A 21,066-nucleotide genomic window follows, 5' to 3' on the forward strand; every position below is an offset into this window, starting at 1 on the left:
GTTTATTAGAAAATCAATAAGAAACTGGTCATATCAATAATTTGTAAAAATAATGTAAAATAGTTTGTAACTATATAGCATTACTCATAAAAGTAGTATTAAGTTTTCTTAAAATGATTCAGTTACATACAAATATCCTTAAAAACACCCAACAAATATCTTTTAAGGGCGTAACTTCTGTCCAGTGCCTCTAGTACACAAAATCCACTACAATCATGATGCATGTCTATTTTTAATAACCTATCATCGTGTCCAGTGTTACAGTACAGTGGAAGCCACACCCCCTTTTAAAAATATGATTCGTAAAATATTCTTTGACAGTTGACATGTGTACGTACGAGTCGCACATTCTTGACCACTCATGTAAAAGAACATCCAAAAACAACACACGTGTCAAAAGTTCCAAGCCCATGTGCGGAGGGGTCTTTTAACACCCGCAGTGAGATACATCAATTTAACTTATTTCATCAAAATCTGTTCTTAATTTTCTGATTTTGAAATTAAGATCTCGTTTTATCATTCACCATTCACAAGTTTTCACCTCGACGGTTATTAAAAATTTTAAAACTCTAAAGTTATATCGACTTGAATGAGTTAACTTTTTTCCTCCTGTAATTCTATATATTAGGGAGTTTGGTAGTAGCATTGGGCAGCACACTTATAGCCATGGCACTCCAAGTCCAAGGTCCTTTCCTATTCTTTCTCCTAGCCTTAGCCTGCTTGTCTGCTTGCACTGAATGTGCAAAACTGAGTCATTATTCAATGCCATTCAACCGGAGCAGTTTTCCTACTGGTTTTATATTTGGAGCTGGTTCAGCTGCTTACCAGGTACACACACACACACACACACACATATATATATATATATATATGAAATGGAATTAGACTACTTTCATGCTTCACATTAGCTATCATGCATTTTATCCAGCCAAGATTAACCACAAAATATACATAATTTAACATTTCCTTCTTTTTGTTCTCATGGCTAGTCTGAAGGAGCAGCACATACTGATGGAAGAGGCCCTAGTACATGGGACATTTTCACCAAGAAACATCCAGGTCTCTCTCTCTCTATTTCTCGATCTCTTGGGGTTTTAAACTTTAACAGTATAACAGCTTCGCAATATGTTCTTCTGTGTCATTGAATTCTAATGCAACTCATCACTTGTTATTGTAGATTTGTAGGTGCAAATATCAACTTGATCTTGATTTTTTTGTCCTTCAATTTTTGCTTACATTATTTTTATTTTCTTGTAAAAGTACTCAATAATCCCAAAAACCTTCTGGACTCCTGTGGAGAGAGAGAGAGAGAGAGAGAGAGAAGTATTCCATTAAACTTATAGATTACCATTCTAAGAGCTCATGGCACCAGAAACTCGTATTTTATATCTAAAATAACTTTTACCTATGTAGGTTTATTTTGAATTCGCTTATTTTGCTAAAATTGAAATTTTTTTACTGAAAGTACAGTAAATAAATGTAAAAGTTAGCTAAATAGTATAATGAAATTCATAAATAATACCAAAAAATGCAATAAGGCCAATAAATAATAGCAAAAATAAATTAAAATTGCCAGTAAACTGAAATTTTCAACATAAAAGTTAGCTGAATAATATAATGAAATCTATAAATAATACAAAAAATGCAATAAGGCCAATAAATAATAACAAAAATAAATTAAAATTGCCAGTAAACTGAAATTTTCAACTTGTGTCAAATAGACGCGTAATCTATAAGAAATTTCATGCTCTCATAAATAAATAAATAAATATTTTACTTATTTATTTATGAAAGCATGAAATTTCTTATAGATTACATAGGTGAAAATTATTTCATGCAAGCCAAGGTTTTATCATTCTAAGTTTCTACCTCAAATTTGTAGTTTCTGTCGGCAGAGAAAATTGAATATATATGCTGCTAGGTTTATTTCACGGTTAAAGTTTTCAACTGAAAATAATGGCACCAATATGATTGAAAAGAAGTACATCCAAAGAGTCTGACCACAAGGTCCACAACAACTTGAATGGCCATTAAAATTGGCTCCTTCCGTACGTAGCGTGACAAATGATACCACATTTTTTTTTTTTTTTTATAAGTCATCTTAAGAAATGATTGTACTTGTGTTGTGCTTTTTTTTTATTATTATTATTTACTGTATTTTTCTATTATTTATAAATCTTATTACATTTTTTATACTATTTATAAATTTTATTATACTATTTCAACTACTTTTTAGTTTTATTTATAATTTTTTTAACAAATTTTTTTTTTAATTTTGGTTAAATAAACTATTTTCAAGCTATGATAAGCTAAAGAAGCTAATTCAAAATAAGGATTTTTTTTTTTTTTTACCGGCTTTTTTTTGGCTAAAGAAGAAATCACTGCATAGAAGAATAGTACAATTAATGATAACGTGTACTATGGTAGAAGGAAAATTATTAGGTACTCCCGGAGTACCATAAATGCGTGCTCCCTCCTCTCACATGAATGGTGGGTCCCACCATGATTTAATTAGTGGGACCCACAATTCATGTGAGAGGAGGGAGCACGCATTTATGGTACTCCGGGAGTATACAATAATTTTCCATGGTAGAAGCATATGTGTAAGACTATTTTTTTTTTTTTTAAATTACGTCTGAAATACTGTGTGATTAATAATACAAATAATGGTTGTACTTGTACCGCTGTGCCCGGCTTGATGCATTTAGCGGTTTAAAGCGAAAGTTAAAACTAAGGCATTTTATATATTTTTAAAAAAAAATTTCTCAAAAAAAAATATAATTTTTTAAAAATTAAATTTTATTTAAATTTTATTATCTTATTTTATATTCAACATTATTACTAATTAACGTAAACCACAAAGAATTTTTCTTTTCTTTTTTGAAGTCTATCAACACAAAAAATTTGACAAAATTTTTTAATATGTTGATGTGACAGATTAATATTAGTAAGAAAAAAAGTGATGTTAATAGTGTATCTAGATGAAAACTAGTAAAAGTTTATCAACTCAACTATTGTGAAAAATGTTGTGTGTGGGGCCCAATAATTCATGGACCAGGCCCATTTGCCCTTAGAGGGACCAAAGACCCGAGCCGAGGAGAACCACGGCCCAAGCCCTACACTGCAGAGCACCAAACAGTTTTTGTGGTGCAGCCGAGGACAACTCGGTCCTCGGCAGATCCAAAACCTCACCAAAAGAAGAAGGGTAAACCCGGTATAGGTCCAAACTTAAAAGAGAATCTAAGAATATCTGGAAAAGCTACTCTCATCGCCGTACAATGCGCTGCCCCTGACAGAGCCGTACTCTTCAGCTTTATCGACCATCCCCAACAATTCCGGGATGGGACTGATGGGACAAGTGTCAGTCCTGTAAAGATTGACCCTACACGTGGACGAAGGACAGCGAATGCAAGCTAGTATAAAAGGAGAAGTAAGTGAATCTAGTGGGGAGAGAGCCCACCGGGGAGAGAGCCCACCGGGGGGAAACCCACCGGGAGAAAAGAGAGACCGAGGGGTGGAAACATCCAGATAGCACATGCTGACCATAAAAGAAACCCGCCGTCGGGGAGCGAGGCGAGACCTCAACGGTCCTCGGACAGATTCCGAGGAGCCCAATCTCAGTGGCGCGACGACTTAGGGCTTAAATGTCCCAAACCCAACCCCTTTTTCTATAAGAACTCCCCTTAAATCAGGGTCGGAACCTCGCCCCACGACCCAACCCAAGCTTTTCAAGCCCACTCTCTACAAATCACATTGTGAGGGGCCTTTCACGTACGAGCCCGAAAACGTCTATGGGCCGTAAAGGAATCGTGTCCTTACAATTGGCGCCGTCTGTGGGAAAGCTTGCGCGCGGGCGCAGGTGGCGGTGGAATCAACTCATTGGTAAGCACAAGTTTTTGTGGTCTCCTCCGTCTCCGGTGACGTATGGTTGTTGCTCCGACGTACACTTCCGCTAGGGGCTACGCCTCGTAGCGCTAAGGGCGCAGGCATCTCTAGGGGCTTCCAGCCTCAGGCCAACTTTTCTCGCCCTGATGAAGGGGCTTATGGTCTTCCAGCCTCAGGCCAACTTTTCTCGCCCTGATGAAGGGGCTTATGGTCGAAAAATAAAACAAGTACATTAAAAAAAAAAAAAAAAAAAAAAAAAAAAAAAAAAAAAAAAAAGATCATAAGTTTTGGACAGAACCACGGCCTTGCATGGTCCTCGGACTCAAGCCTATGGGGAAACCAAGTACAAAAAAAAGATCATAAGTTTTGGACAGAACCAAGGCCTTGCATGGTCCTCGGACTCAGCTATGGGGAAACAAGTACATAAAAAGATCATAAGTTTGGACAGAACAAGGCCTTGCATGGTCCACGACTCAAGCCTATGGGGAAACCAAGTACAAAAAAGAAAAATCATAAGTTTTGGACAAAACCAAGGCCTTGCATGGTCCTCGGACTCATGCCTATGGGAAACCAAGTACAGAAAAGAAATCTCACATGTTTTGGACAGAACCAAGGCCTTGCATGGTCCTCGGACTCAAGCCTATGGGGAAACGAAGTACGGAAAAGAAATCTCACAAGTTTTGGACCGAACCAAGGCCTTGCATGGTCCTCGGACTCAAGCCTATGGGGAAACCAAGTACATAAAAGATATAAGTTTTGGACAGAACAAGGCCTTGCTGGTCCTCGGACTCAAGCCTATGGGGAAACCAAGTACAAAAAAGAAAGCTCATAAGTTTTGGACAGAACCAAGGCCATGCATGGTCCTCGGACTCAAGCCTATGAGGAAACCAAGTACAAAAAAGAAAGCTCATAAGTTTTGGACAGAACCAAGGCCTTGCATGGTCCCCGGACTCAAGCCTATGGGGAAACCAAGTACAAAAGAGAAAGCTCACAAGTTTTGGACAGAACCAAGGCCTTGCATGGTCCTCGGACTCCAGCCTATGGGGAAACCAAGTACAAAAAAGAATCATAACTTTTGGACAAGAACCAAGGCCTTGCATGGTCCACGGACTCAAGCCTATGGGGAAACCAAGTACATAAAAGATCATAAGTTTTGGACAGAACCAAGGCCTTGCATGGTCTTCGGACTCAAGCCTATGGGGAAACCAAGTACATAAAAGATCATAAGTTTTGGACAGAACCAAGGCCTTGCATGGTCCTCGGACTCAAGCCTATGGGGAAACCAAGTACATAAAAGATCATAAGTTTTGGACAGAACCAAGGCCTTGTATGGTCCTCGGACTCAAGCCTATGGGGAAACCAAGTACATAAAAGATCATAAGTTTTGGACAAAACCAAGGCCTTGTATGGTCCTCGGACTCAAGCCTATGAGGAAACCAAGTACATAAAAGATCATAAGTTGGACAGAACCAAGGCCTTGCATGGTCCTCGGACTCAAGCCTATGGGGAAACCAAGTACATAAAAGATCATAAGTTTTGGACAGAACCAAGGCCTTGCATGGTCCTCGGACTCAAGCCTATGGGGGAACCAAGTACATAAAAAGATCGTAAGTTTTGGACAGAACCAAGGCCTTGCATGGTCCTCGGACTCAGGCCTATGGGGAAACCAAGTACATAAAAGATCATAAGTTTTGGACAGAACCAAGGCCTTGTGGTCCATCAGACTCAATGCATGGGGAACCAAGTACATAAAAAGATCATAAGTTTTGGGACCAGAACCAAGGCCTTGCATGGTCCTCGGACTCAAGCCTATGGGGAAACCAAGTACATAAAAAGATCATAAATTTTGGACAGAACCAAGGCCTTGCATGGTCCTCGGACTCAAGCCTATGGGGAAACCAAGTACATAAAAAGATCATAAGTTTTGAACAGAACCAAGGCCTTGCATGGTCCTCGGACTCAAGCCTATGGGGAAACCAACTACAAAAAAAAAAAGGGGAAACTACTATGGCATATAAACCTCAAATTCCATCCGAGGAGAAGTCCTGGTTAACAGTTGGGTCAACCCCTCAAGTGCACGGGTTCCCCGGTCTACTCTCGGATCTCCCGTGCGAAAAAGGGTCGATGCGATACGGTACAACATATTACCCAAAAGCACAATCAAATTCCCTCGTTACTCGGACGTTGGTCTAGCTTGCATCGCGCAGCACTCAGCAGTTATCCCGGTTAGTTCCAAAGGTTTAATCTATTAAGGATTACCATTGCTATGCTTGATGATATTTGTGAATTTAAACCAATAAGAATCTGTGTTAAGGCATTTTTCCCGCTCGGAATCTCATTAAAAGCAGGCTTAGATTTAATGTTCATGCACAAAGTAGTTGTTGCAGAGGAAAAAAGTATGTATAAAGAAATAAACACATCTTTTATTAAGACGAATAAACAGTATAATGTACAATGAAAAGCTGAAACGAGCTCACATTAGAGCTAACTACGTAAGTAAAAGAAAAATACAAGAGAGTGAAGGTAAAGCCGAGCAGGTATCTCAGACGAGAGGTTGGCTACTGCTTCAAGGCTTTACTCCTCCTCAAAGCCTTTGCACGCCCATAACTCAGGCAGCAAAAGAACCCGACTCGAGTCTCACACCGCCGAAGGAAAGGTGCAGGGAGCCGGAAGTTGAGGAGCCTTCACCAAAAATTTGCCTGCAAAGAGGCAGAGGCGCTGACGGCGGAGAATCTTTCTTCTGACACGCCAAAATCCTGGCGTGAACAGAACCTGCTTCGGATTTTGACTGAAAGAAGGAGAAATACCCTTTCCCCTCTGACGAAGCGGAGTGTTCCTTTGAATTTACGCCTCCTTTGCCCGTAACTCACTACCCTGAGTCTCAGGAGGACACGGCGCCTCCATGGCGGAGAGAGCTCTTTTTCCCCAACTCTCGCCTCAAACATGATAAACTTAGGGAGGAAACTGAAGAACCTGCGTACAAGTAAGACAGCTTTCTCTCCTATTTATTCAAAAAGCTAAAGTGGTGGCATTTAATGCACGCAACGTCCCAAGGAGCGCTACGGACAAAATGTCTCCGGCTCGATTTCCCACGCCATCTGCAACATTAAAGGAGCCTCGTGAAGGCGCACCTCGAACACTGGAACGCCAGAAAGTACCGCGTGACCAAAGACCACGGAAATGCCTCTAAATCTGTGGGCCTAGTTAATTCACGTCTCAGGCCCGTTCTACATGGAGGCCCACGAACTACGGCCCACGCCAGGGAATAACTGTTGCCAAGGGCAACCTCCCGCTCGGAAACTTGTGAGATACCTGAGGAAAGACCAGATGCGTAAAAGGGGGAATAAAGTTTTGGACAGAACCAAGGCCTTGTATGGTCCTCGGACTCAAGCCTATGGGGAAACCAAGTACAAAATTTTTTATTATTACAAGTTTTGGACAGAACCAAGGCCTTGTATGGTCCTCGGACTCAAGCCTATGGGGAAACCAAGCACAAAATTTTTTATTATTACAAGTTTTGGACAGAACCAAGGCCTTGTATGGTCCTCGGACTCAAGCCTATGGGGAAACCAAGCACAAAATTTTTTATTATTACAAGTTTTGGACAGAACCAAGGCCTTGTATGGTCCTCGGACTCAAGTCTATGGGGAAACCAAGTACAAAATTTTTTATTATTACAAGTTTTGGGCAGAACCAAGGCCTTGTATGGTCCTCGGACTCAAGCCTATGGGGAAACCAAGTACAAAATTTTTTATTATTACAAGTTTTGGATAGAACCAAGGTCTTGTACGGTCCTCGGACTCGAGCCTATGGGGAAACCAAGTACAAAAATTTTTATTATTACAAGTTTTGGACGGAACCAAGGCCTTGTATGATCCTCGGACTCGAGCCTATGGGGAAACCAAGTACAAAAATTTTTATTATTACAAGTTTTGGACGGAACCAAGGCCTTGTATGGTCCTCGGACTCAAGCCTATGGGGAAACCAAGTACAAAATTTTTTATTATTACAAGTTTTGGACGGAACCAAGGCGTTGTACTTTCCTCGGACTCAAGCCTATGGGGAAGCCAAGTACAAAAATCTTTATTATTATAAGTTTTGGATGGAACCAAGGCGTTGTACTTTCCTCGGACCCAAGCCTACAGGGAAACCAACCGCTCGGATAAAAAAAAAGGGGTTTGAATTTCGCAAGATGGGCTATTTAATAAAAAGGTCAGGTCACTTCATCCACGGTTTAAACGCCTTAAAGGGTAAGGCCCAGCGAAGGAGTAAGGAAGGTGCTAGAACGTCCTAGTATTTATTGGCCTAAGAGGGCTGTTCATCTGGTGGGTGATATGTCTTCAAATAGTTATTTCTCACACGGCATCAAGCCTTCAGTTCTCTCCTCAGCCAACATGGGTAATTATTACTTTTCACTGGTCGGCCTTATTGCGCCAAGCGTTTTTATTAGAGTTTTAGCGACATCTTTTTATTATCAAGTATTTTGGTCTTAGTTAATATTGATCTAAACGCTATGTTATTGTGCCGAGCGGGGCTAGCAAACTTATAAAACAGAGACAAAACACGCAAAATGAAATAGAAACAACTTTTATTAATATAAGGAATTATTACAATGTATAAAAAGGGGCTTCAACAAGCCTATACAAAAGAGGGGCTGCCGAAGCAGCATTAACATCCACAGTACAGATAAGCAAACGGTCAGGCGCCTTTTTAAACTCGTCTTCAAAGTTTCTCCAATCTTTGCCTCATTACTGCTCGTACTAAGAGAGGAACTCACTTCAAAAAGAAAATGGATGAAGAAGAAGGAAATAGTAAGGAAGAAATCAATGAAGAAGATGGAGGATATGAATGAAGAAGATGGAGGACATGAGTAAGAGAAGGAGGAGAAGAGGAGGGAGAGAAATGGAGAGACAAAGAGAGGAGCAAAAGAGGGAAAAGGACAGCACCAGGGCGGAACTGGTGCTGGGAAGACTATAAGAAGAAGGCGGGGGAGGGCACCAGGGAGCAAAGAGAGGGAGAAGCAGAAGCACTTAGCCCCTGCCTCAGCCCTGACTCCTAACACGCTGGTGCCATGTTAGGTACGCTCGTGAGGAGCCGGGTGGTGCTGATCTTGGGTGTTCTCGACTCAGTCACGCCGAGAATTCGACATGACGAGCCCCTGCTTCGGATTTTGGCTGAAAGAGAGGCGAGACAGATCTTAAGTCTGCGCCACCCTTGCCCTGACCGAGCCATTTCAAGTTTTACCAAAACATGGTGTTTTGAGGAGGAGCGTGGTTCCTTTATCATTCGTTATGAAGGGCGTGTACGGGTATGGTGTATAACAAACGGGCTAAGTAGACGCTAAAGGAGGATACGGGTTTCAGATCTCAGAGGGAAGGAGAGGAGTATGTACGAAAGTGACTGCCTCCTGATTGTCTTCTTATAGGAGGGGCAAAAACGGATGGAATTAAATGCGTTCAAAGTTTCCAAAAGAATCTGAAGAGAAAAGAGGCGCCCGTTCCGTTTCCCCACCTTATCAGATGAGCCGCCGGACATAAATGAGCCTCGTGAAGGGAATTCATTTAAGGACGCGTCTGGGACATCCAAGCGGCAGGAGTAGATCACGAGCGGATTAAACGGAATCCCTTGAAAACCGGCTGACTTCCTGGAAAACCGCTCACATAAATGCGGGGTCGAACTAAATGGGCCATATTAAGGGCCCGGGTTTGCCAAAACCCTCCTTTCCAACCCGGAAATCGGATAGAAGGGTCTTGAGGGGCTATTGTGGGGCCCAATAATTCATGGACCAGGCCCATTTGCCCTTAGAGGGACCAAAGACCCGAGCCGAGGAGAACCACGGCCCAAGCCCTACACTGCAGAGCACCAAACAGTTTTTGTGGTGCAGCCGAGGACAACTCGGTCCTCGGCAGATCCAAAACCTCACCAAAAGAAGAAGGGTAAACCCGGTATAGGTCCAAACTTAAAAGAGAATCTAAGAATATCTGGAAAAGCTACTCTCATCGCCGTACAATGCGCTGCCCCTGACAGAGCCGTACTCTTCAGCTTTATCGACCATCCCCAACAATTCCGAGATGGGACTGATGGGACAAGTGTCAGTCCTGTAAAGATTGACCCTACACGTGGACGAAGGACAGCGAATGCAAGCTAGTATAAAAGGAGAAGTAAGTGAATCTAGTGGGGAGAGAGCCCACCGGGGAGAGAGCCCACCGGGGGGAAACCCACCGGGAGAAAAGAGAGACCGAGGGGTGGAAACATCCAGATAGCACATGCTGATCATAAAAGAAACCCGCCGTCGGGGAGCGAGGCGAGACCTCAACGGTCCTCGGACAGATTCCGAGGAGCCCAATCTCAGTGGCGCGACGACTTAGGGCTTAAATGTCCCAAACCCAACCCCTTTTTCTATAAGAACTCCCCTTAAATCAGGGTCGGAACCTCGCCCCACGACCCAACCCAAGCTTTTCAAGCCCACTCTCTACAAATCACATTGTGAGGGGCCTTTCACGTACGAGCCCGAAAACGTCTATGGGCCGTAAAGGAATCGTGTCCTTACATTGTGAATTTTTTTGTGTATTGCCTTTTTTTTTTTAAAGTGCTACATTTGCAATATTTTTCACAACAAATCCTATGTGTTAAGTTGTTACTGGTTCTAATTTGAAGTCACATAACAACTTGCTACTTAGGATTTGTTGTAAAAATGTTGTAAAAAATGTTGTGAACATAATTTTTTTTTTCATTTGATAAAAAAATTATTTTATTTATTAGCTAATATTTGGGTTTAATTAAATTAAAATTTGGGGTATTTTTTCTACTTGGGACCTTATAGGACCACATCAATTGCTTATATAGTAGAGTGCGCTGCCTCCAATTACAAAATCCGAAGGACTAAAAATTTTGTCTCACGTAACAGAAAATAAACTCAAGCTCGAAATATACGGAAAACTAAATTTACTCCAAAAACTAATTAGCTTTTTAGTCAAATAAAACTAAATTTTTAGTGCTACTTTATATGAAACGAAAAAAAAAAAAGTTGCATACTAGCAAATAATAATAGGTATCAGACTAGGCACTAGCATTGTAGCATTCTGTAAAAAATTTTCTTCTATTAGTTTACATAATCAATCCCTCTCTCTCTCTCTCAAATTTTTTATAAAAAAAGTCATTCAGAATGAACATTTAAAATTTTTAAATGTATATATAAAAATGAAGAGTGTAAGATGTATTTGAAAAATAAAATTCTATTTTTAAGTATCAAATTCTATTTTAAAATTTGGTTAAAGTTTATAAACTAGATGCGAACGCTCTTATAGAGCTCTTAATTACATAATGATTACCTTTCAAAAGAAAAAAGAAAAAAAAGTACATATGATTACATATTTAAAATAAGATTGAGCAATTTTGTGTTCCTTGTATTTCAATTTCTCTTTGTTTTAACCATTGTGAAAGTTGCATGAACATCACAGAAAAAATTGCGGATGGTAGCAATGGAGATGTGGCTGATGACTTTTATCATCGTTACAAGGTAAAGACTAGCCAGCAGATTATTTACAGAACGGTCAGGATTTTTTTTTTTTTTTTTTAATAATGAAAAAATGTTTTAGGAGGACATAAAGCTGATGAAAAAAATTGGATTGGACTCTTTCAGATTCTCTATCTCATGGTCAAGAATATTGCCTAGTAAGATCACCCAACTTGAATCCATATTCACCATTTGTACTTAGTAATTAAGCTAAGCATATAAAGGGGTGTTTGGTTTGTTGTGTGTTTTTAATATAATGCACATTATAATGATGTGATATTAATGTTTTTGATTTTTTTTAATATTATTATAATTTGAAATTACAAAAAGTAACAATGAATTTCAATAATATTTTTGAATTTATTAAAAAAAATTATGTATATACAACTTGTTGAGATGATAAATTATAATTGGTGCAACATAATTTCCATACAATCTTATCACTGACATTATTTTTTTTATACATGACTTACAACATACTATCTCGTAAAAACAATTATGAAATTATTATTATTATTTTTTAGTCTTTAGACTTATTGTAAGAATTCATGTAAGCTTTTATGGGATCCCATGATGTTGAGCATATTCAATTTTATTTACAGAGGGCAAATTAAGCGGGGGAGTGAATGCAATGGGAGTCAAATTCTACAACAACCTCATCAATGAGCTCCTGTACAATGGTGAAGTTCTATTTTACTTTTATTTTCAGTTATAATTTTTGCAATGCTAACTGTATATATGAACTTATATGGATGAACCATTAGTATAGTGATAATTAACTGCACAATAATTAAGGTAATCAAATCCTTTCCTTTCAGGAAATTAACAGAATATTTGTATATTTGTTCATATTAAGTTATCACATGATTTGGAACTTTATTGGTTTTAGTAGGATGATTTGAAAACATAAAAATTTAAAGAGTCCTAATTTGGTAAGGATGGAGTGTAAAACTCATGTTTTACACAATTCAATAAGAGATTATCACATCAGTTTTTTACTTAAAACTCAATAGATCCTATCACACATATTAACATCTCATTAAACTCACAATTAATTTGGATTTTCAAATGGGTATTAGAACTGATTGAGTGTGGTTGTGCCCATTCTATAATATGTAATATAATGATTTGGCATGTTAATATTGGTGGGGTAAAACTTGATTTTTACACATCCTTATAGAATTTAATCTCAAAATTAGAATGTTCACCATTTTCAAATGGAAATTGCTAAAGATGTTACTAATTTTTCTACAAAACCCTTAATGACTAATGTAAATTTAATTGGTGTCACATGAATAATATAATAAAACTTAGGTTTTTTTAAACAAGTTGACATGTTAATTTGCAAGATCTATGTATTATAAAATTTGTAATACTTATAACATTACTCTGTTCGTATAGATCCTTTTCTTTAATTTTAAATTTCACATTGTGGGCAGGTATCAAGCCCTTTGTGACTTTGTTCCATTATGATCCTCCCCAAGCTCTAGAAGATGAGTATGGTGGACTTTTAAGTCCTAAGATAGTGTAAGTTTAAGCAATTCAACCAAATACATACCCTTCAAATGCTTAGAAGGTTGTGCAATATTAATAATAATTAACTATCCGTTTTTATGAATAGGAATGATTATCGAGATTATGTGGATTTTTGCTTCAAAACATTTGGGGATCGAGTTAAACATTGGGTCACATTGAATGAACCAAATAATTTAGGAGTCAATGGGTACACCTCTGGTACTTTTGCACCAGGACGATGTTCTAGCTATCTTGGAAATTGTACTGCTGGTAACTCTGCCACTGAATCCTACATTGTTGCCCATCACCTTATTCTTGCTCATGGAGCCGCTGTGAAATTGTACAAGGACAAATACCAGGTTTGTATGATTAAAAAAGAAAAGGAAAAAAAATGATTATATTAATATTTAATTTTGAAGAAAACAAATTAAGATTATAATTGTTCCACTATTAATGTTTTAATGCTAATTTAACTAATTGAATCTGTGATGTTGGAGAAATTTTGATTGACTTAATATGTGTGCAGCCTTACCAAAAGGGGATAATTGGGATTACAATAGTGAGTCATTGGTTCATGCCAAAATACAATACTTCTGCTTGTAGCGAGGCTGCCTCTAGAGCTCTTGATTTCACATTTGGTTGGTGAGTATTACTGACATAGATTTCTACTCTAATCTAATTAATTTGTATATATGTGTGAAGCTCCCTCCTAGAGACTTAAACCCCGATCCTTTGCTCCACATCCTATACCCCACACCCTACAAGCACTTATACTGATATAGATTTTTAATCCTTCTCTCCACCTTCCTTTTTCTTTTTCGATATTTATGGTATATCGTATTTCTAGAGCTAGCTCTAGAGGTGTGCATGGATTGATCATGAGTTGGATGGGGTTTTATGTATTATTCAATAAAACTAATTTTGTCTAAGTAAGAAATCTTCAATCTAGCCAACCTATGGTAGCTCTAAAAGGCAACAGAATCAAGTTGGGTTAGGTTGGATATTTTTGGGCTAAGATCATTTTGTTAGACCTAACAAAAACAATGGATTTTCTTTCAAATATTTAAGCTTATTATCAATTAAAAAATTACAATTCATACAATTGGGCATTATATTCCAACTTCACTGAAACCATATGTCTTAAAATACTAAAATAAATCAAACTATCAAATTTAAACTAAATCTCAAAACAAATGTCTATATACATATATATTTTTTCAATTTATCAATGGCGTGAGTTGGGTTAGGTTACTTAAATTAAAATTTTGCTAACTCAAACATAACCTAACATGAGTTTCAAAAAAATTTAACACCTAACACAACCTAACCAATCAATTCACAAAAACCAACACAAGATATTAGGTTGAGTTGGTGGATTAAATACACACCAAGTTACATTTGATTTGTTAATCTTGATTCTATCTTCTGTGTACATATTTCAATTTCCAATAACTTTCTTGAAGGCCTGTAATTGTAGTTTTTAGTTTTATACATAAACTTTCATTAATTATATTCACACAAATGCTTAACAATATCATCCACAATCTGTATAGGTTTGCCCATCCAATCACATATGGTGATTATCCCCAGAGAATGAAATCTTTAGTGGGTAATCGACTACCAAAATTTACTGAAGTTGAATCCAAATTGCTAAAAGGGTCCCTCGATTTTCTTGGTCTGAATTACTACACAACAAATTATGCGGAAAGTGCTGCATCCAACAGTGTTAACATTAGTTATGTTACAGATAGACGCCTCACTCTCACGAGTATGCTTCAAATCATAGCCCTTTTTTAAAATTTTATTTTCCATTCCATGATTTTGTCCTTTATTAGCTTAATACATTTACCTTTATCCACAGCTGAAAAAAAGGGGACTCCTATTGGTACACCGGTACATTCTCTCTCTCTCTCTCTCTCTGCATTTATATTGTGAAAATTAAAAAAAAAATGGTAAATTGCAAATTTCACTCTTAAAGTTTGGGAGTGTTTAGATTTTATACTTTGAAATTACAGAATTTAGAATTTACCCCCTCAAGTTTGGGAGTGTTTGGATTTTACACCCTGTCGTTTCATAATTTGGATTTTATCCCTTAAAGTTTGGGAGTGTTTAGATTTTACACTCCCAAATTCTGAAACTTTAGAGTGTAAAATTTTAACACCAAAAAACTTTAAGAGTGTAATATCCAAACACCCCTAAAATTTAGGAGGTAAAATCTAATTTCTGAAATATCAGGGTATAAAATCCAAACATCCCCAAACTTCAAGGGGTAAAATCCAACTTCTTAAATTTCAAAGTACAAGATCCAAACACCCCCAAACTTTTGGGGTGTAAGTTGTAATTTACTAAAAATAAATAAAAACTTTTGTTCCATGTCACACTTAATAATTTATACTCTACTCTACTAATTGTAGTATGACATGCGTCTATTTATTTTTCTTTTATAATTTGCTGTTCCATGTTCCCTTTTTCCCATTTACCTAATGGATATGGTGCGAATTGTTTTGTAGACTGCTTTGGATTGGCTTTACGTCTATCCTAAAGGAATTCGAGAGCTTATGCTATACATAAAGAAAAATTACAACAATCCAATGATATACATAACAGAGAATGGTATACCCTTTTTTTCTTCTTTTTTTTCTCTTGTTATTACTATTTTTAATAATTTTTTTGCAATGTCTAAACTTGTACTACTAGTGTAATTTCACTAATTTGTTGTCCTCTTCTTTTGTAGGCGTTGCTGATGAAAATAATAGCTCTTTGCCGATTAAAGATGTCCTCAAAGATAGTTTAAGGATAAGATACCATTATGCACATTTATCATATCTTTCAAAGGCTATCAAGTGAGTGTTGATGAACATAAAATCGTGCCATTTAAAAAAAAAAAACTATAAAGGAAAAGGGGGACATTAATTTCAAACTAAAATTAAAGAACACATAAAAACAATTTATTTGTTATTATAACAAAGGATATTAATGGTGAAATTTTGGCTTGCAGGGAGGGTGTGAATGTGAAAGGATACTATGCTTGGTCGTTTTTTGACGACTTTGAATGGGATGCTGGTTACTCTGTTCGATTTGGCCTTACTTTTGTGGATTTTAAAAACAACTTGAAAAGACACCTCAAATACTCTGCTTACTGGTTCAAGATGTTCCTCCTAAAATAAATTGTAACTCTGAGGAATTTAAGCCAATTAGAGAGGAAATCTTCCTCCAACCAAGATTTAAGGTTCATAAGAGATTCTACCTACTATATGATCTAGTCTTGTGCACAAACAATTCCAGATGTGTGGTTGTGTGTACAAGATTTGTTTATGTGTACTAATCCTCATTTAAAAAAAAATAAAAGACACATCTCACTTGTGTCTCGTTTTATCAGTTGTGTGGCATATGCTGCAAAAAAGTATTATCTATGACTAATTATTAAAGAGTAATGCTAGAAATATTTATTACTAATTATTAAAGAGTATTAATTTTGGTGAAAGTATTTACTAATCATTTCAAAAATCGAAAAGTTTGTTAATTTTTATATTAAAGGTAATACACTAATACCACATTTAAGGAGAATTATTATTTTTAAAAATATAATAATTTTATAGCAATTTCTTAATTTTAGTGTTGATATTTAGTTATTTACTACTTGTAAGGACACGATTCGTAATGAACCACAACAGTGTTGGGTTCGCACGTAAAAAGGCCCAAACAATATCATTTGTAGAGCGTGGGTTTGAAAGGCTAGGCCTTAGTCATCAGGCGGTGAGTCTTTCGTGGTGTTCATACATGGTTAAGTTATTTTTGCCCTAGGAGTCTTTCTCCAAGAGGCGGGCTAGGAGGCTCTGGTTTTTGGCTATTTTTCCCAGCCCCTTGTCCTGGTTGTTCCCTTTTCTTTTTATACTAGCTTGTGTTTTTTTATCCTTCGTCCACGTGTAGGACTGATATTCCAAGACTGATACTTGTCCCATCAGCCCATACCCAGAGTGGTTGGGGGTGGTTGTAAAAGCTGGAGGGTATGGCTCTGTCAGGTGCAGAGTATTGAATGGCGGTAAAGACAGCTTTTCCTGGTCGTTTTTCTTTCCAGCATACCCTTTTCTATTGGCGCAGGTATTTTAGATTTTTTTCCAAGTTGTTTCTGTACCATTTTTGCCCTTTCTTTTTATGGGACCTCGGACATGCTGAGGACTGAGTCGTCATCGGCTGTGTCCCAAGGCCATTTTGTACTTGTTTTAGTGATCCTGGGCTATAACCCTTCTCGGCTCGGGCCTTGGGCCCCAACGAATAAATGGGATTGGCCCACGAATTGTTGGGCCCCACACTACTCATTACAATAATTGAGGAGTTTGTTAATTTTATATTAAGAAAAACACCATATTTATTGATATATATATATATATATATATATATTGCTTAACTTACAATTTTTTTTAAAAGTTAACAAAATAAAAGAATGGTCATCAATAAAATTTAACTTATGTAGGAATTAAATTCTGAATCTATTTATTTTAAATATTTGTAAATATAACCATGCATATGCATAAATTTATAGGCTAGTTAAGCTGAAGCTCTTGGCTTGTTCCTTCAAGTTCTATATCAAATATCCAAGAATAGTCTTTTATATAAAGGCAATTTCTAATACATCTATACTTTCTTTTTTATGATTAAACGATTCCTTCACCTTTTGGCTAAAATAAAAGTGTCGAATTTATAATGTTATCAAAGTATAATAGTATCAAAGTATCTTGTATCTTTGAGTGGAGTTTGTTATGTGCTTTTATGTTGGAACCTCGTTCCCTTCTCTTTATATGTGTATACTTGTTTCTGTGTTCCCTATCTCTTGTTTGTATAAAAGGAAAAAAAAAAAAAAAAAAAAAACGTTGCGGAATAACTTGCGGGAATTATTTCTTTACCCATTGAATTCACTACAAGTGATTTTGAATAATAAAATGACATTAACATGTTGCTTCTTATTGGCTTTCTATTTATCCACCACGAATTCAATTTCAACCAATTCTCCTCTCTCTTCGAAGGTAATTGAGATTCATGAATTAGTACAGTCTTACTTGAGGACATAGAATTGACGTGTACATATAGCTTAATGCGAGTATTTTATATCTTGGATAGTTATATGAACTCATAATGATAAAATCTCATTTCGAGAAACTAAGAATTGACTCAAGATAGTCATATTCTTTTGTACACAAAGTTATAACGTGAGTATTTTCAATATTGGGATACAATTATGTACATTCCTTATGTGCTTTACTTATATTTAGTTGACATCTTATTAATATACACATTACAACATATTATATACAATAAACTATTTTTTTGCCCTAATAATTTAAGCCTTTCGTTTCAACTTCCAAGCCTTGGATTATTTTGTCCCAATACAAAGTCTAAAATTTGAATGTTTAACTTTGGAAAGGAATGGGTATTGTGAGGGATTTTATGGTCACAATGGATAGCTTTGAATGGGGGCCAAAATGCCCAATAGCATTAAATTTTTGAAATATTTAGCAACAGAGCACTGTTTCGGAAATAATTAGGAAATACCACTTTTTTCCGGTACTCGGCATGGTGAGCTCGAGTACATCTTTTTCATTGGTCAAACATCTTCTCAAAAAAAAAAACGCCGCTATAGGGCCCGAAAACGTCACTATAGGGCTTAAAAAACGCCACTATAGGGCCCCTTGAACCTGTTATGGGGACTTATAAAAAATTTTTTGCAGGAAAACGCCGCTATAGGGCCCAAAAACGTCACTATAGGGCTTAAAAACGCCACTATAGGGCCCCTTGAACCTGTTATGGGACTTATAAAAAAATTTTGCAAGAAAACGCCGCTATAGGGCCCGAAAACGTCACTATAAGGCTTAAAAATGCCACTATAGGGCTCATTGAATATGGGGCGATGGTGGATTAAAAAAACATGGTACTCGTGCTCACCAAGCTCGAGTACCAGAAAAAGTGGTATTTCCCTAATCATTTCCGAAACAGTGCTCTGTTGCTAAATATTTCAAAAATTAATGCTAATGGGCCATTTTGGCCTTTGAATGGGGCAATGGTTAACAATGCTTGCTTGAACATAAGACATGTCTTCGGCCCATTCAAAGAAGTGTCTAAAACTCACTCCACTCTTTCGTACAAGCCCAAAACCCCCAAAAGACAAAAGCTTCCTTCTAACATAGGCATGTATTTTAGAGGTAGATAGACTACCTGCACCAACTAACAGGTATCAACAACCTCTCTTCTTTTTTATTTTATTTTTATTTTTTTGGTACCAGGGAGTAGTAATTTCTTAATTGCAAATCATTCTATTACAAAAAAGAGTGGTCTTATCGAAGGTCAGCAATGGCTCCACCACAAGTGGTTGATTATCAGAATCAATAACTGAATAAGATGGTTAACCATCTTATTGCTGGAGGAAACACTTAACCATCTTATTGGGAGGTTAGAAGCACTTTGCCAGAGCTGTGTGGCATGGCTCAAATCTAGCAATAAGAACTTCTGATTGCTTTAACCTTTCTATTTCTCAATGGGTGGAGAATTGTGTTATGCAGAATGATCCTAGCAATCCTACCAGAATGGGTCTACTGCAATCTATTTTTACTATCCTTTGGTCTATATGGAACCATAGGAATTTGGTTCTTCATCAAGGGAAAAATCCTAATCCTATGGAAGTGCTTCTAACCTCCCAATCTCTTTTATGCAGGTACCAGCAAGCTTTTAACAACAGCAAAAATCAGAAATCCAGTAGCAGCCAACAATCGAAGAAGCAATTCACTAACCAAGACTGGCAGCTTCTCATCAAAGTAGCAGCTTCCAACAACAGGAAAACCAAAAGGAGTGGCTATGCTTATGAGGCAACAAAGGTGGATGGAAGCAACGTGTTTACAGGCGGCACTAGCTGTGGAAGGAAGCCCTTTTGTCTTGCCATACAAGATGCTATTGGAGAATCAATGATTAAAGCTCTGGAGATGGGTTATAGTAGAATTCTAGTCTTGACTAACTGTAAAGGCCTCTCACAAGTTTGCAAGCTCTACAAACAACCAAGTTGGTACCAGAGGACTTTAATTGCAGACTTGAATCATTTTCGGAATCAGGGACTTCACTTAGACTTCCTTTTTGTTCCTAGATATGTTGTAGGCCATGTTTCTGATTTAGCTTTTATCACCACTTGTTTCCCTGTTCATAGGTGTAAGCTAAATCCTAACTTTTTCCAGGTCTGATGTCTGTTTTTGTACTGTTTATGTTGCTGTTTAATGAAGATGTTTTTCTTTGGTATCAAAAAAAAAAAAAAAAAAAATAACTGAATAATCTTCAAGCCATGTACATGAAAAAGATTGAATCATCCCAACTCATCAATGGTTACCGTATAAAGCCATCATTTTAATACCAATATCTATGTAATTAGAGTTGTTGAGCACCAAAAAAAACGAAGAAGTAATTACATATCCAAAAACTGAAAAGTAATTAGGGTTGTCAAGCACCCAAAACATATTAATTCAATATATTTTCTAATTTCTTTTCTCAAATAATTTTTTATGTTTATTTTTACATATATGAATGATAAATCAATGGGGCCTGTAATCAAAATGTAGACTTGTGAAATACAAAAAATTACTGATGATACATTCTTAAACAACACTACAACATAAATTCCAAAATGAAGATAAAATTAAAATTTTTATTTTAATTAGATTAAGTGATAGTGACAAATTTTTATTTTTATTTTTATACGTGTGAAAAATTCTATTTAATTTTTTGAAGATCAATAATCAACTTCAAAATTTTAAAACTAAGATTTTATCACTGTTGTAATTAAATTAAGTAATAATACAAGGACAATTTTTTTTTATAAAAATATACTGTAGCAACAAAATATTTACTAGTAAAATTAAGATAAATTGAGAATGAGAATTGAGTAACAACATTTTTAGGTGGGAGCATACACAAAAAAAAAAAAAAGGGTAAAATTGCAAATTTGCAACTCCATTCATTCCATTATCATCTCTATTTTCATTCAAAAAAAATAATTTATTTATAAAAAATAGAAAACTAGCAACAAAAATAGGGGAAAAAAAAAAAAAGTAGAAAGAAGAAGTGTAAACCTAAATATGTCTAGGCCCAACTCCCAAAGCCCATTAAAAGGTTGG

The 21,066-nt window shown here is 36.7% G+C and overlaps 2 protein-coding genes across 2 annotated transcripts; both read left to right on the top strand.

Annotated features, from left to right (window-relative positions):
• The first annotated feature begins 633 nt into the window (after nucleotides 1–633).
• LOC115987305 (vicianin hydrolase-like) lies at nucleotides 634–16,294 on the top strand. The gene is made up of 13 exons (XM_031110828.1): nucleotides 634–828; nucleotides 990–1,059; nucleotides 11,346–11,404; nucleotides 11,484–11,559; nucleotides 12,004–12,081; nucleotides 12,841–12,928; nucleotides 13,023–13,275; nucleotides 13,443–13,558; nucleotides 14,470–14,684; nucleotides 14,778–14,809; nucleotides 15,427–15,529; nucleotides 15,651–15,759; nucleotides 15,915–16,294. The coding sequence occupies exons 1-13, from the start codon at nucleotides 667–669 to the stop codon at nucleotides 16,081–16,083; spliced, it is 1,530 nt and encodes a 509-aa protein (XP_030966688.1). The 5' UTR covers nucleotides 634–666; the 3' UTR covers nucleotides 16,084–16,294.
• A 658-nt stretch (nucleotides 16,295–16,952) lies between these two features.
• Nucleotides 16,953–20,181, top strand: LOC115984420. Its single transcript, XM_031107446.1, has 2 exons — nucleotides 16,953–17,017; nucleotides 19,623–20,181. Exons 1-2 carry the CDS (start codon nucleotides 16,953–16,955, stop codon nucleotides 20,137–20,139), a joined length of 582 nt encoding a protein of 193 aa, XP_030963306.1. The 3' UTR covers nucleotides 20,140–20,181.
• Nucleotides 20,182–21,066: the final 885 nt, after the last annotated feature.

This window comes from Quercus lobata, chromosome 4 (genome assembly GCF_001633185.2).
Source record: "Quercus lobata isolate SW786 chromosome 4, ValleyOak3.0 Primary Assembly, whole genome shotgun sequence".
Classification (NCBI taxonomy): domain Eukaryota; kingdom Viridiplantae; phylum Streptophyta; class Magnoliopsida; order Fagales; family Fagaceae; genus Quercus; species Quercus lobata.